The sequence below is a fragment of the Sus scrofa genome, chromosome 14 (assembly GCF_000003025.6).
Source record: "Sus scrofa isolate TJ Tabasco breed Duroc chromosome 14, Sscrofa11.1, whole genome shotgun sequence".
NCBI lineage: Eukaryota > Metazoa > Chordata > Mammalia > Artiodactyla > Suidae > Sus > Sus scrofa.
In genome coordinates this window covers 63,575,331-63,590,460 of record NC_010456.5, presented here as the reverse complement: position 1 = coordinate 63,590,460, position 15,130 = coordinate 63,575,331, and the positions used below count along the sequence as shown (strand labels likewise).

At 41.3% G+C, this 15,130-nt stretch overlaps 1 protein-coding gene across 1 annotated transcript in view; it reads left to right on the top strand.

Moving 5' to 3' along the window:
- Positions 1–15,130, top strand: part of ANK3 (ankyrin 3) — a 393,067-nt gene that overhangs the window by 218,760 nt on the left and 159,177 nt on the right. The window contains 5 exon segments of the mRNA XM_005671012.3: positions 1,542–1,640; positions 4,041–4,139; positions 7,776–7,973; positions 10,031–10,129; positions 10,417–10,515. Coding sequence (XP_005671069.2) covers positions 1,542–1,640; positions 4,041–4,139; positions 7,776–7,973; positions 10,031–10,129; positions 10,417–10,515 — 594 coding nt within the window.

The window sequence follows — 15,130 nt, the reverse complement described above, 5'->3', positions numbered from 1 at the left end:
GCGAGGCCAGAGGTCAAACCCACAATCTCATGGTTCCTAGTCAGATTCATTTCTGCTGTACCACAATGGGAACTCCCACCCAGTTATTCTCAATGTAAAATAATAACTTTATTCTTCATGCACAGCAACCCTTTTTTAAAGACCAGAATGGGCTCTGAAATAAAAGGAGATTTCTGAGTGGTGTCTCAATACAGGTGCAGAGATGCCTCCTGTGACAAGAAGGTTCCACTGCCAGCTCTGTGCTCCCTGAGAGCTTGGAAAGGCGGTGCAGACCACGTCCCGCCCACGCCCCCTGCTGATGGGAAAAGGCATCAAATTAGAACACAGTTCTTTTCCCTATTTCCCACAGTTCCCACCAGTTGAAATCTGAGCAACCAGATCTGTCTCACTTTCATTGTATTTAAATTCTTTTCACAAATTTTTCAACATACTAAAATTGTTGTCGGAATTAGTTATCTCCTTTGCTCTTAGCTTTTTCTAGCCCTATTAATTTTTTTTCCCCCAAATTATGGAATTCACTTTTTAAAATGGAATCATTTTATATACGAAGCACCAGTGTTTGAGGGGGCAGTGTGTAAGCTTTTGAAGTACACATAAAAATTAGGGTCTAGTCTAGTGACCACTGTTCAAGTTGCCTTAATTATCATAATCTATAATCCTCATCAAGTTAAAAATTTACATGATTGGGACCATTAATGCTGATCTGCTCTTTTATTAGAGGGATGGCTTTGTGTTCCTGCCCTGCTCTTTCATGTGTAGTATAATCAGTTATTCTGAGTGCATGGGAGTCCTTATTAAAGGCCAGAATAGGGTCTGAAATAAAGGTGACCTTTTACTCTTGTGTATGTAATCACACACATGTCCCCCCTCCATACATATGTGCACAATGCACACACAAATACACACACCCACACACAATTGTAGGGATAAGGAAGACTTAGTAGCAAAGGGAAAAAACCTTCAAGTTGTTTCTCTCTAAATTGTTTTTATAGAGCTATATTAAATGTGTAAAATAGAAGGCCCCATTGTGGCTCAGCAGTAATGAACCAGACTAATATCCATGAGGGCTCAGGTTTGATCCCTGGCCTCACTTAGTGGGTTAAGGATTCAGCATTGCCATGAGCCATGGTGTAGGTCACAGACGTGGCTCTGGCATTGCTGTGGCTGTGGCATAGGCTGGCAGCTGCAGCTCCAATTCAACCCCTAGGCTGGGAACCTCCAAATGCCATGGGTGCAGCCCTAAAAAGACAAAAGAGAAGGGAAGAGAAAAGAAAAATAAAATAATTGAAGTAAGCCTTTCTTCTTTAATGGTTATGACATAGGCCTTTCATAATCACAGAACTTGCTTTAGGGAAATGATGATTATTGATACCTTATAGAATCCATGATGGAGGGGTGATGTCTTGATGTTTTCTGATCTGATTGGTAAACTGGTCATCTTAACATGGATGGATGGATGGATGGATAGATGGGTAGATGGCAGGCAGACAAACCTTTTTTATGATTGGTCAACAAACTGACACTTCCCTCTTTTCCCCCAGTCGGGCCTTACTCCAATCCATGTTGCTGCCTTCATGGGACATGTAAATATTGTGTCACAACTGATGCATCATGGAGCCTCACCAAACACCACTAACGTGGTAAGTACCCTTTTAACAAAGTACGTCCAGTTGTGTGCATTTAAGAAACAGGCGAAGATTGCTCTCAATCTACTTATTTTTTGTTGTAAATACATTAGTCACCATTTAACTTGACTACTTAAAAGGACAGAATTTGAAAATATCTGTGGTTTCCTTTAATTCAAAGGCAAGATCCATTCAATCGCTAGCTGGTCACAAACTGCTAAGACTTAAGGACTGTGCATATTACTAGTGAATATTACGCTTTTAAAAAGTAAAGCTTTGTGGAGGGAGAGAATTTTTTTTTTCAATAGAAGCATTAAGAAATGTTGCATGTTGAGAAGGTGGTTCCAAAACTATCGTTATTGTGATTGCAAGTAACTTCCGAGTAATTTATCCTAATTTAATGTATTGGATGGTGTTATAGCAAACCTATGACTCAATTCATCATTGGATGATATTGTTAATTTCCCACACTAAGCATTGTTCTGCAGAACTGTAAGATTCACTTCATACTAAATGTCAGAGGAATAATTTATCACCCTAGATCTGTATGTGGCATTTGACATTATTTTCAGGATTTTAAGTTTAACATCATCGTAATATTCGTACCCAGACCCCAAGTGTGACAACACTAGTCAACTCATGAGCACCAAAGAGGTGAAATAAAATGAGCAACGTTCTGCACAGAAAAGGCAAGCTATAAGGTCCTGCACCCTTACCCTTAGGGGGGCCACCCAGAAAGGCTCTATGTCTTCTAGCAGCTAGAATCAGCACACCCATAAGACAGAAACAGACCAGCCCTCAGCTGAATGCAAACTTTCCTGGTACTCATGCCAGGGGGAGAATGTTTTCATTTGCAAAGAGAACACTAGGTAACAGGATTGCTTACCTCCTCAATGCCTTTCCAGTAAATACAGCAGCATGTTTCCTGCAAAATGTGTCTCTGCATATCCTTCCACAGAGGTGGATGTCCTATAAAGCAAAGTAAAATTTATAAAAGGAATTTAAAGGTGGATTTCCCTTTTGCAAGAAAATATATATATATATATATATATATTTTTTTTTTTTTTAATTTTCCCACTGTACAGCAAGGGGGTCAGGTTATCCTTACATGTATACATTACAATTACATTTTTCCCCCACCTTTTGTTCTGTTGCAACATGAGTATCTAGAAAATATATTTGATTTTTATTACTTTTGTACATTTCGTTCTATCCGGGTTTTCTATGTTGCTTTTGTTTTTATTATTATTATTAAATAACTGAAGAAATAATCTGAATTAAAGTCTATTTGGTGAAAAGGGGCAGGTGTGGCGGTAGGGAAACCACTGGCAGAGAAAATCACCATTGGGGTAATGTCCCAAGGCCAGGATGATGACCTGATGAGATAAAGCAGGGAATAAACCAAGGATAAAGCAAACCAAAGGCAGGCAAGCTGAATCTGGTCCTTGGGTGTGTTTGTATTGCCCGCATAGCATTTTTGGTTTTGTTTGGTTTTCAATTCTGATTTTTTTTTTTTTTTTGACCAACATTCAAGAAGTGTACACAGATAGATATCTAGACTGCTGCTATTTCAAAGTTGGAAGGTGTGGCAGGATATGGCTGGCACCCCACAGAGTTCCTACCGCAACCTGCCCATGCCAGGGGGCCGAGCCTCCTTGGGCAGGACAGGGGCTGGCTTCTTTCCACAAGGCCTCCCCACCTGCCCTCTTCACTCATCTGCTTTCCTGCTTTGGCCCAGCAGCATTTGCCTTTCAACCCCCAATGAGGCCACATTGTAGCTGATTAACCAGGTTCCCTGGGCTTATGCTGAAGTTTTCTGTCGTGGACCAGGTTCCTGGGAAATGCATGTGTATTTCACGTGCTATCTTTCCAATTTTCAATAAGGAGGTGCTTGGGACTACTTTTTATTTTTTTAAAAAAATCCTACATCATAAACTTTTTTTTCCTTTTTATGGCTACACCTGCGGCATATGGAAATTCCCAGGCTAGGGGTCGAAACAGAGCTGCAGCTGCTGATCTACACCACAGCCACAGCAACACTGGGATCTGAGCTGCATCTGTGACCTACACCATGCTTTGTGGCAATGCCAGATCCTTAACCCACTGAGCTAGGCCAGGGATTGAACCCACATTCTAATGGAGACATCATAGGCTCCTTAACCCAGTGAGAGTGGGAACTCCCTACATCATAAACTTCAGACAAATAAAACATGCCATGCTTCAGAGTTCCCTGGTGGCTCAGAGGGCTAAGGACTCTATGTTGTCACTGCTTTGGTTCTGGTTATAGCTGTGGCTGAGGTTGATCCCTGGCCCAGGAACTTATACATGCTGTGGCATGGCCAAAACATGTATATATACATATATACCACTCTTCTTCAGAGCTGCCATTAACTTACTCTGGCTCCTGTTCCCCAGAGAGGAGAGACAGCGCTGCACATGGCGGCTCGGTCCGGCCAAGCCGAAGTCGTGCGGTATCTGGTGCAAGACGGAGCTCAGGTGGAAGCTAAAGCTAAGGTATGTGCCATGCGTGAAAGCGTTTCCAAGAGAGGAAATGATGTTCATAAAACCTTTAACCCTAGGCATGTTCTCTCCCAGGGAGAGTCTTTAAAGCAATGAACCCCAACCAGTGACAAAAATCTCCACCCAAGTAACTCTGAAAACCTCCACTCCTTGCGCATGTGTCTGCTCAATTCCTCAACACAGTTTAGTGGAACGAGAACTTTGTGCCAGAGAGAACTTTGTGTACTTGGCACACTGCTGGCCCCTAACAGCTGAGGAACCCAACCTAGACTTGGCCCAAAGTTGTCTGCACTCTGTGGAGAGGGCTCATCACAAAGCTTCCAGAACAAGCACAATTTGGAAGCATAATTGAGTTCTTTTGGTTGACTTAGATGTCAGCTGTCACAGCCCCAGGAGGAAAAAGGGGAGTCCTCTGGTGGTGCAGTGGGTCAAGAATCTGGCATTGTCACTTGAGTGGCTCAGATCACTGCTATGGTGCAGGTTTGACCCCTGGTCCGGGAACTTCCCCATGCTTTGGGTGTGGCCAAAAAATAAACCCCCCCCCAAAAAAAAACAGAAAAAGAAAAGAAAAAAAAGAAGTTTTAACTTTTCCCCATAAGCTGCGAAACCATAAACCCCGAGACTTGGTCAGAGGTGTTCACAGAACATGGAATATAGAAGAATGTCAGGGCTGAGTATGAATACGACATTCTCTGCCTGGTGTTTACCCTCCAGAAGAAACTTGCTCATCTGTCACTCTCTTGACAAGTAGTTGGTCTTGTTGTCAAGGTGGCAGTTTAGGTCAGGAATCATGAATAGATATGTAAGTACCTCCACCAGTTAATGTTAGCCCTTCAATATAGAAATGTACATTTATTTGCCATTTATTTACACACTCTGCAGTTTCCAGTTTAGAGCTAAAAGGAGATAAAATAGAGGCATTTGTGAAGCACTTTGAGTACAGAAGATTTCTAGGCTTTTATAATCCCCCCCTCAATGTATTCACCTCTCCTACCCATTTCTAATTTGACCATAATTGGTTTTTATCAACTTCTATCTAGTCTCTCCAAGGCTTTTAACTTGGTCTTCTTAGGGAAAAATAAAGCCTTTCATACTCATATTTTACCTGTTAATGTATTATGTAATTGTATAATTAATTAGTGTAAATATAGTACAAACCAGTAAAGTAACTAGTATGAACATAGTAATGTGGAAACAGACACATCTAGATCTTCGTAAGCATAAAATCTGCAGGTGGGTATAAAGATGGTGACCTTCTAGGCACAGATCATAAACCTTGGCTGTCCAATGTTTGTGGTGGCCAGTTGGTAGATTTTACAGAGGGCCTGCAAACAAAGGTCCCTTATCTGTAGGGGGCCTGATCTAAGTATTTCAGACTTCTCAAGATGCACAGTCCCTGTCACAGCTGCTCATCTTTGTCATTATAGACTGAAAACAGTGACAGACAGTACATCATTTAATACATCAGCAAATGGACATGACTGTGTTCCAATAAAACTTTATAAAAGCATGTAGCAGCTGGAGTTCCCGTTGTGGCTCAGTGGTTAACGAATCTGACTAGGAACCGTGAGGTTGCAGGTTAGATTGATCCCTTGCCTTGCTCAGTGGGTTAAGGATCTGGCATTGCCATGAGCTGTGGTGTAGGTTGCAGACGCAGCTCAGATCCCACATTGCTGTGGCCCTGGCGTAGGCTGGTGGCTACGGCTCCAATTAGACCCCTAGCTTAGGAACTTCCATGTGCCATGGGAGAGGCCCTAGAAAAGGCAAAAAGACAAAAAAAAAAAAAAAAAAAAAAAAAAAAAGAAAGAAAAAAAGAATAAAACCATGTAGCAGCTGGATTTTTGCTTCCCTGGATTTTACTATTCTGATCCCTGATCTAAAGGATGTGGGTTAATCCACTAAACAGTTAAGAGAGGCTATACTCTCCCATGACGAGAAACCTCACATTTATATGAGTGTGGTTAGTTACATATGAAGCATTGCCTCTAGGAAACAGTTTTGCCCATGAGCTGAAATTGACCATAGGCTTTATAATTTTGTCATTAACGAGACAGTCTCTACCATTGTTAGCCCATCTTCCACAGCGGACTGCCTGGGTTTGAATCTTTGTCCACACCTTTCTGACTGTATAACTTTGGGCAAGTTAATTAACATCTCTGCTGCATTTCCTTTTTTAGCTTCCTCATATAGGAATTGAGAATGACAGCTGTCATTGATAAGATGGTTGCGATGATTAAGGAATTAATGTGGGTGGAGCACCTAGAACAGCACCTGGGGCGTGTACCCACTGGGTTAGTGTTTAACAGTGGTATTGGCAATAGTTGAGTTGTAGGAGATTATTCTGTGGCAACCATCTCTTTCTATTTTCATATTCCTTTGCCTTGTGGCACCTCCCCTAACTTCTCACACTTCCTACTAGTTACTTAGACCCCCGGGCTTTGACCTTGACCCTCATCCTCCTCACCTTTCCAAAGCAGTGGCCTGGGCTCCAGCCTCCTCTCTCAACTTGCCCTATTTAAAGTATTTTTCTCAACTTTTTCACATTCCAGTAGAGGGTTTCTCTCCAGAGGGCAACTTTGGGCAAATGAAGAAAAGCTGTCCCTCCATCATGGGGATAAGGCCTTAAGAGTGCGGGACTTAATGACACCTTGCGTCTTTGTGCGAGCAGTAATAAGGGGCCCTCCACTCTAGGTGGATGCAGCCCATGCCAGGATGATAGCTCAGCAAGCAGGGGGAGGGCTGGCTATCAGCCCCAGTCAGCCCTCTTAGCTGAGACTCTTCTACAGCCACCCTCTTCTGCCCCTGCCCCTGCTTTTAACTGTGGGAAGGCAGCACCAGTAAAATAATTCATCCCACATGAGTACATGAGAACTGATAGAGCTAACATATCCCTTCCTCCCAGGTATTTTATCAGGATCCAATCCCTTATCTCCCCCAAAAAGGAGTCATTAAGAGGTTAAAAAGTTGATTAAAGCATAGCAGATGGTAGTGGGGATAATTTACAGACAGAATTGCCATTCACAATCCTCATGCTAATAGGTTATTTCATAGGGTATTTAAAGTGCTTAAATTCACCGTCCCCACCTTTCTGAAACTTAAAGAAAAAAATTAATGAAGTTCTTGTTAAATTTATCTATCTATCTATCTATCTTTGGCCATGTAGAAGTTCCCAGGGCAGGGATCAAATCTATGCCACCACCCTAAGCCACAAAAGTGATGATGCAGGAATCCTAACCACTAGGCCACCAGGGAACCCCAATGAGGTTCTTTTTGTTTCCCCCTCTCTTTTTATAATGTTATTGAAGTATAGTTGATTTAAAATACTATGATAATTTCTGCTGTACAACAAAGGATTCAGTTATACCTATACATACATCCATTCTTTTTCCAGTTCTTTTCCTATGTAGTTTATCACAGAATACTAGGGAGAGTTCCCTGGGCTATACAGCAGGTCCACATTGGCCATCCATTCCATATACCATGGTGTGCCTATGCCAGGTTCTTTTACATATTAAATCAAAGTTCAATGTAGCCTGTGACGCCAAGCAGCTAAGTTGCCTGAATTTTTCGTAAGGACAACATTGTTTTCTGAGCTCATCAGCCTTGCATTCTTTCTACCTGACCCTTTAGGATGACCAAACCCCACTCCACATCTCTGCTCGGTTGGGGAAAGCGGACATAGTACAACAGCTGTTGCAGCAAGGAGCGTCTCCAAATGCAGCCACGACTTCGGGGTACACTCCACTCCACCTTTCAGCCCGAGAAGGGCACGAAGATGTAGCCGCATTCCTCTTGGATCATGGCGCATCTCTATCTATCACAACAAAGGTATGAAAGCCAGTCCAAGAATCCTGCTCTGTCCTCTTTGCAGTTTCCTTCAGGGGAAAAGGTACAAAAGCTGTACAACTGCATCTCTCCTTGGATCCCAGGATTAACATGGTCAACAAGTCCCTAGGGTGGGGCAAGGTCATTTGGTGGGTTATATGTCTTCCTTGTCTCAGGACATTATCTTCTAATGAAACCTTGTTGATATCTGGAGTCAGATATTTTTTTGCAAGTTATTTGATAGATTTGATAGGTTTAAAAGCATAGCCACAGCTTTCTCTTGCTAAGGCCAAGTATACATACCATATTATCAACGTCCAGTTGGTTAATGCTGTTGTAATGCTTTTACATCAGGAAGTGGATTTTTCTTTTCCTTGTTTCATTGTTGTTGCTGTTTTGTTGTTGTTCTTGTATTTTCTGATTTCTGGATTTTTTTAAATCTCAACTCTGAGGACTTCAATTAATAACCCACCACACAGTTGCTTTTTAAGTGCAGAATGCAAAATTTAGAGCTAGGAGTTCCCGCCATGGCACAGTGGGTTGAGAATCCAACTGCAGCAGTTCAGGTCGCTGCAGAGATGCAGGTTCGATTCCCGGCCCACCACAGGTGCCATGTATGTTGCAGCTGCAGTCTGGATTCAATCCCTGGCCCAGGAACTTCCATATGCCACAGGCCACAAGTGCAGCCATTAAGAAAAAACAGCTCACTTTATGAGTTCCTGTTGTAGTGCAGCAAATATGAGTCGACTAGTAACCATGAAGTGGCAGGTTCCATCCCTGGCCTCGCTCAGTGGGTTAAGGATCCAGCATTGCTGTGAGCTGTGATATAGGTCGAAGATGAGGCTCAGATCCTGCATTGCTGTGGAAAAGGCTGGCAGCTATAGCTCTGATTCAACCCCTAGCCTGGGAACCTCCATATGCCCTGCATGCAGCCCTAAAAAGACAAAAGGCCAAAAAAAAAAAAAAAAATTTAGAGTTCATTTTTCTTTGCTATTAAGTAAACTTAGCAAGTATGATAGCAAGATGAATTGGCCCATGGCATGTCTTAGAGAACTAGAAATCAGTGTGATACTCTCTGGATGCAGAGAAGAAGCATTAATGTGTAATCCATGCAAACGATAACTATGGTCATTACAAATACTTGGAAAACTATCACAATAAATGATGACCACCTCAAAATTTGCTCCCTGTGCTTCCTTAGACTCTTCAGGAGAGTTGAGATGCAAGTTCCTAGATGTCATTTCACATCAAAATGGAGCAGTGGGTGATAGGGTTTGGGGTGCCCCAGCCCCTCCACCATGCCAGCTGCCCATTGGCTCTGGCTGGCTCTAGGCTTATGAGGTCAAATATGTTGATGACCCACCAGTCCTTAGTAATTCTTGGGGCCTGCCCTATCAGTGCATGTTGACTGACTGTCAAAACCCAGATCCTAGTGGGAGCCAGAAGCAAGGAAGTACAGCTACCCAACTCTCAGGATTCAATTCTGCCATGATTGAATTAGCAAGATTGAACCATGAGTTATTGTTACGTTCACCCATGCTGGCTAATGGGTGAAAATCTCTGACTTCTCGCCCTAAGGACCAGCATAGACTCACAGCCCTGTGTATACATGTGGAAATAGAGGAAGGGGAAGAGAAAGGCTCCAGTCTGGTGATGTGAGATTATGGGCAGTCTAGACATTCCCTGGAATTTTCCAAGCCCTCCAAATCCAAATGGGGCCTGGGACCCTGTATAACCTATTCTTCCCATAACACAAAATCCTAAAATGGCCCTAGAATAAGCCCCAGATACAGCTTTCCAACTTCATCCTTTTCAGATGCTTTGTTAGTCCCAGGACTAGTGTCTTCTTGTGGCTCAGTCAACAGAGAGAAAACGATTAACTATCCTGCTCGTTATTGTTGACAAGGGGACTCTTCAACTCTTATCTACCAACCATGGTCCTTAAATATAGGCTAATTGCTCTTCACCATTAGAATAATTCATCAGATTCAGAAAAGTGGTGCCTTTGTGTCATTTCTGTTATTCATTATTCTTATGTTTCTTTTTTTTTTTTTTTCCAGAAAGGATTTACTCCCCTTCATGTGGCAGCAAAATATGGAAAGCTTGAAGTTGCCAATCTCCTGCTGCAGAAAAGTGCATCTCCAGATGCTGCTGGGAAGGTACGAGGTCTTGGCCAACATGTCCCAGGCCACTTGTGTGATAACAAAAAGCACTTACTAGTATACGCCATCAGTCACTTAAATGATAACTAAGCCATATTTAAATCTCATAGGATGAAGATCACTTTCGGAAATAGGAGGTGAAAGCTGGGGTTCAAGTATTGTGGAAACTAGAATGTACATGACACTCGATGTTGTAGCCGCTCTAATCCCATCTCCTTAATCTAGGCCTATGACACTGGTTTGACTACTTTGACACTGGTTGTTGTTTCTGCACGTGTTTTCAGAGCGGGCTAACTCCACTGCATGTAGCTGCACATTACGATAATCAGAAAGTGGCCCTTCTGCTTCTGGACCAAGGAGCCTCGCCCCATGCTGCTGCAAAGGTACCTGTAACTCAACAGCAAGAGAATACTGATGGGCAGCATCCATCAGTCTCCATATGTGTATTCATCTGTAGCATCCTCCTGGTTTAGACACCACTGAAAAATCATGAAAATAGAAGCTCCTTAGTCAACTCCTGTGGTAGATGCTCAGTAAATACTTTCTTGTCCATTGATAATCCCTGAAAATCCAGGACATCCTGTAGCCTGAGGAAAATTCAGGGGGCAGAAAAAGTAAAAATACTCTTTAGCCAGGTTAAAAACATAAGCACAGCCTGAGAGAGTCAGAAAGCTCTCCCTTGTCAAAGTTGTAAAAGTATGTATTACATTTTCCTAGCTGTAAGATGTTGCCTTCAAGTGGTTTATGTGTGTTTAATAGAATAAGCTAGGAGGGTTTGCTTCTGTGTTATTATTATTGCTAAGTAGAATCCTTATTCTATTTTTTAAATTTTATTTTATTGAACCATAGTTGGCTTATAATGTTATGTTAATTTCTGCTGTATAGCACAGTGACTCAAGTTATACATATACATTCTTTTTTTTTTTTTTTTTGTCTTTTTAGGGCCGCACCAGTGGCATATGGAGGTTCCCAGACTAGCGATCTAATTGGAGCTGTAGCTGCCAGCCTACACCTCAGCCAGAGCAACACCAGATCTGAGCCTCATCTGCGACCTAGACCTACACCACGGCTCACGGCAACACCAGATCCTTAACCCACTGAGCAAGGCCAGGGATCGAACTCACAACCTCATGGTTCCTAGTCGGATTCGTTTCCACTGCGCCACGACAGGAACTCCATATATTCTTCTTCATATTCTTTTCCTTTATAGTTTATCACAGGATATTGAATATAGTTCCTGTGCTATACAATAGGAGAATCTTTCTTCTTATGATTAGGTTGTTTTTAACCAGTAGACAACACACAGATTTCTGAAAAAAGAGATGCTTAGAGTGAATGGCTTTCTTATGACTCTGGTGTTCTGATTTGAGAAGACACCAAGAGTTTATTCGAAGAGAAGTTAATACAGTACTATCGGTTTAAGAAGCTCACTGTTGTTGAGCAGGTGGCTGTGATCAGAGAACACTGGACCACAGTTTAAATGCTGTGCAATTCTTTTCCTAAATACTGTTGGGTAAAGGAACTTTTAGTATCCCTCTGGCTTTTTTTTTTTTTAATAAATTTTATTGGAGTATAGTTGACCTACCTCTGGCTTTTTATATTTGTTTCACCCTTCCATTTGTGGGCAGCTAGAATGTTCTCCTTTCAACTTTGTATTTAAATTGAATCTGTTATATGCATAAATCAAAGAACTGGGCTATTCTAGATGACTTTGGATACTTTCAAAGATAAAATTTTTAGGTACTTTCTCCATTTAAAGAGCAAGTAATCTTTGATTGGTATTTGTCTTCAGAACCTCTTTTTCTGTATTTCTCAATTATTTCCTGCCCTATCTGTTTCAGATTTGTACCCAGTGAGATCTACAATTCAAAATCAAGCCCCCAAACTTGCTTTTCATCTAAGAGTGGCTTTTTCCTATAATTTCTAACCCTGATGTTCTTTCTATCATAAAGCCATCCTTTGATTTCTGAAAAAACTTTTTCTTAAAAAAAAAAGCAGCCTTATTCACAGCAGCCAAAAGATAGAAGCAACTCAAGTGTTCATGGAAGGATGAAGGGATAAACAAAGTTGGGTTTATACATGCAGGGGAGTATTGTTCACTCATAAGAAGGAAAGGCTTTCTGAAACATGCTACAATATAGATGAACCTCAAAGAAACTATGCCAAGTGAAATAAGCCAGGCATACAAAAGGACAAATACTGTAAGATTTCAAATATGTAAAGACAGGAAGTAGCATGCTGGGGATTTCACATTGTGGCACAGCAGAAAGGAATCTGACCAGTATCCACGAGGACTTGGGTTAGATCCCTGGCCTTGCTCAGTGGGTTAAGGGTCCAGCATTGCTGTGAGCTGTGGTGTAGGTCACAGATGTGGCTTAGATCCCTTGTTGCTGTGGCTGTGGCAGCTGCAGCTCTGATTTGACCCCTAGCCTAGGAACTTCCTTACGCTATTGGTACAGCCCTAAAAAGCCAAAAAAAAAAAAAAAAAGAAAAGAAAAGAAAAAAAGAAAGGATGCTGGTTGCCAGGGCTGAGGGGAGAAAGGAATGGGGGTTAGTGTTTAATGGGTAGAGTTTCAGTTTAGGGAAGGCTGGTGGTAATAAGGGGAGAACACTGTGAATGTACCTAACGCCACTGACTAGATAAAAATGGTGACAATGGGATATTTTATGTATACATTACATCATTTTTTAAATAACGAAAATTTTCAGTGAAATTTAGCGGTTGTCCATTTTATTTATTTTCATATCTTTTTAAGCCAGGGTCACTTTTCTTCTATTATAAATAACTTCAGTTTCCTAGTAGACAACCGGTAAATAATTGATAAGTAAACGATTCATTCCTCACATGAGAGCAATAATTTTGTCACGACTAGTGCTAAGCAGTTTAGAATTGACGGAAGTTATAAATAATATGTGAAGCACCGAGAGTAAAGCACCTTTCCTCCCATAAATAACTCTTAAGCGGGTCAACAATTGAGAGATTTGTAGATTTCCCGCTTTGTATTTGTCAAATGAGACTTTCTGGTTCCCTATCTGCAAAAGGTCTTTGACAAAGAGTTGAAAAGAGGTTGTTTAATTAATTCCTTCTAACAGCCTTTCAGCCTGAGGCATATCTTTTACAGTTGATTGAACCCAGGCTTTTCTAATAGGACATTCAGTCTCATTCCCATTGCACAATTGCCGCCTTAGGAGCCTCTGTAATGCCACCTCTGCCACAGGTCCAACTGCCCACTTTCTGAGTCAGTGATCCTGACCAGGAGCTTTCTCTGTACTTTTATCCTGAGCAAAGCCAGTTCTCTCAGAGTTTGGTTCATCTGCTAGGAAAAAAGACCTAGCTACAGCGGTTTAAACTGATGAGCTTCTCATTTTCTCGTGTCATAAGCAGCCTGGAGGGAGGCAATTGTCGATGCTAGTTCAGTGTTTCCAGAGTGCTGATGAAAGGTCCCTGTGATTGATTGGTCAGTTGATTTTTGGTCTTTGCTCCAGATGATGTAGCTCAGGCTGCCAGGTCCGCTTTTCAAGCAGTAGACAATAAAAAAAAGTCAGACAATAGGGCATTTCCAGAAGCTCCACCCAACCATTTCTCCTTACACCTCACTGGCCACTTCTTTCTGGAAGGGAAGCTGGGAAATGTAGTTTTCAGATGGGAACAATGCCAAAGGTGCTTTTTATTAAGGAAGGAGGGCGAATGGATACAGTATAGGTGAAGAGCCTTCTTTACTCAAGGGAGGCTACAGGGTGTCTGAATTCTGGCAGTGGTGAGCAAGGAGGCATAAAAACCTCAGTAGAGCTAATCATGCATGTTGCTATGACAGCAATGACCTCAGTGTTAACACTCCTCCTTCACATCCTTGGTTCTTAGAGTATGTGATGATGTCTTCTTGGCCTTTCCTCCCTATTGCAGAACTGCTGACATAGGTTCTTACTCATACATATCCTAGAAACGTAATGTGACATTAAGTAATGGGGCGGGGGGAGGGTGCTGAAAGACTAGATGGTCTTCTGTAAAACAGAAGCCAGATCTATTTCCTGAGGCAGGAGACTATACCAAAAAGAGAATTGGCTTGAGTTCAGGCATAATTTAGGCACAGATTGTGGAAAGTATAGTGAGCCTTAACTTATTATTTGTCAGATTTCTTTTTCATAAAATATGCAATATAGCTACTGATACGGATTGGTAGCAATTGTGAAAGTTCTTGGGAACAATGTAAAGTGTCGTGTAAAAAATCATTTGAGATCACTAATAGGTGGAATCTAATTTTTAAAATGATGCAAAAGAACTTATTCACAAAACAGAAACAGACTCAAAGCTTTCAAAACCAAACTTATGGGGAGCAAAGGGCAAATGTTGGGGGGAAGGATAAATTAGGTTGGGATTAACATATATACACTACTATATACAAAATAGGTAAGTAACAAGGACCTGCTATATAGCACAGGGAAGTCTACTTAATACTGTGTAATGACCTATATGGGAAAAGAATCCAAAAGGGAATGGATATGTGTACATGCGTAACTGTATAACTGCTTCACTTTGCTGTACACCTGAAACCAACACAGCGTTGTAAGTCAACTATACTCCAATTACATTTAAAAAATAAAAATAAGTAAAGTTTTGGTGTAAATATGTAACTTTTGATAATTTAAAATTACATTTGCTCTTGTTTTTATCTTGAAGTGCAAAAGAACACATAGCATGCACTTCGTCCTTTACATCAAGAGGAAAAATTATTGTTACTCTCCAATTGAATTACTGACTATTTTATTTCCCTTCTGATAAATGTATCTGTCTCCTTTCTAAGGCAAGTAAGAATCCTTTAACTTTCTAGAAATGAGAAAGAATTTAGGAAATTTAGGAAAGCTTGTGATAGGTCTCAAACCATTTGTGTATTACTTGAAATATTTCCTAAATCTTTCTGAGATTGACTTTCCATTCTAAAATCATACCCGGAATTGTTTTTCCTTTGCTTTACACTTTCCTTTGTAACTCAAGTAAGG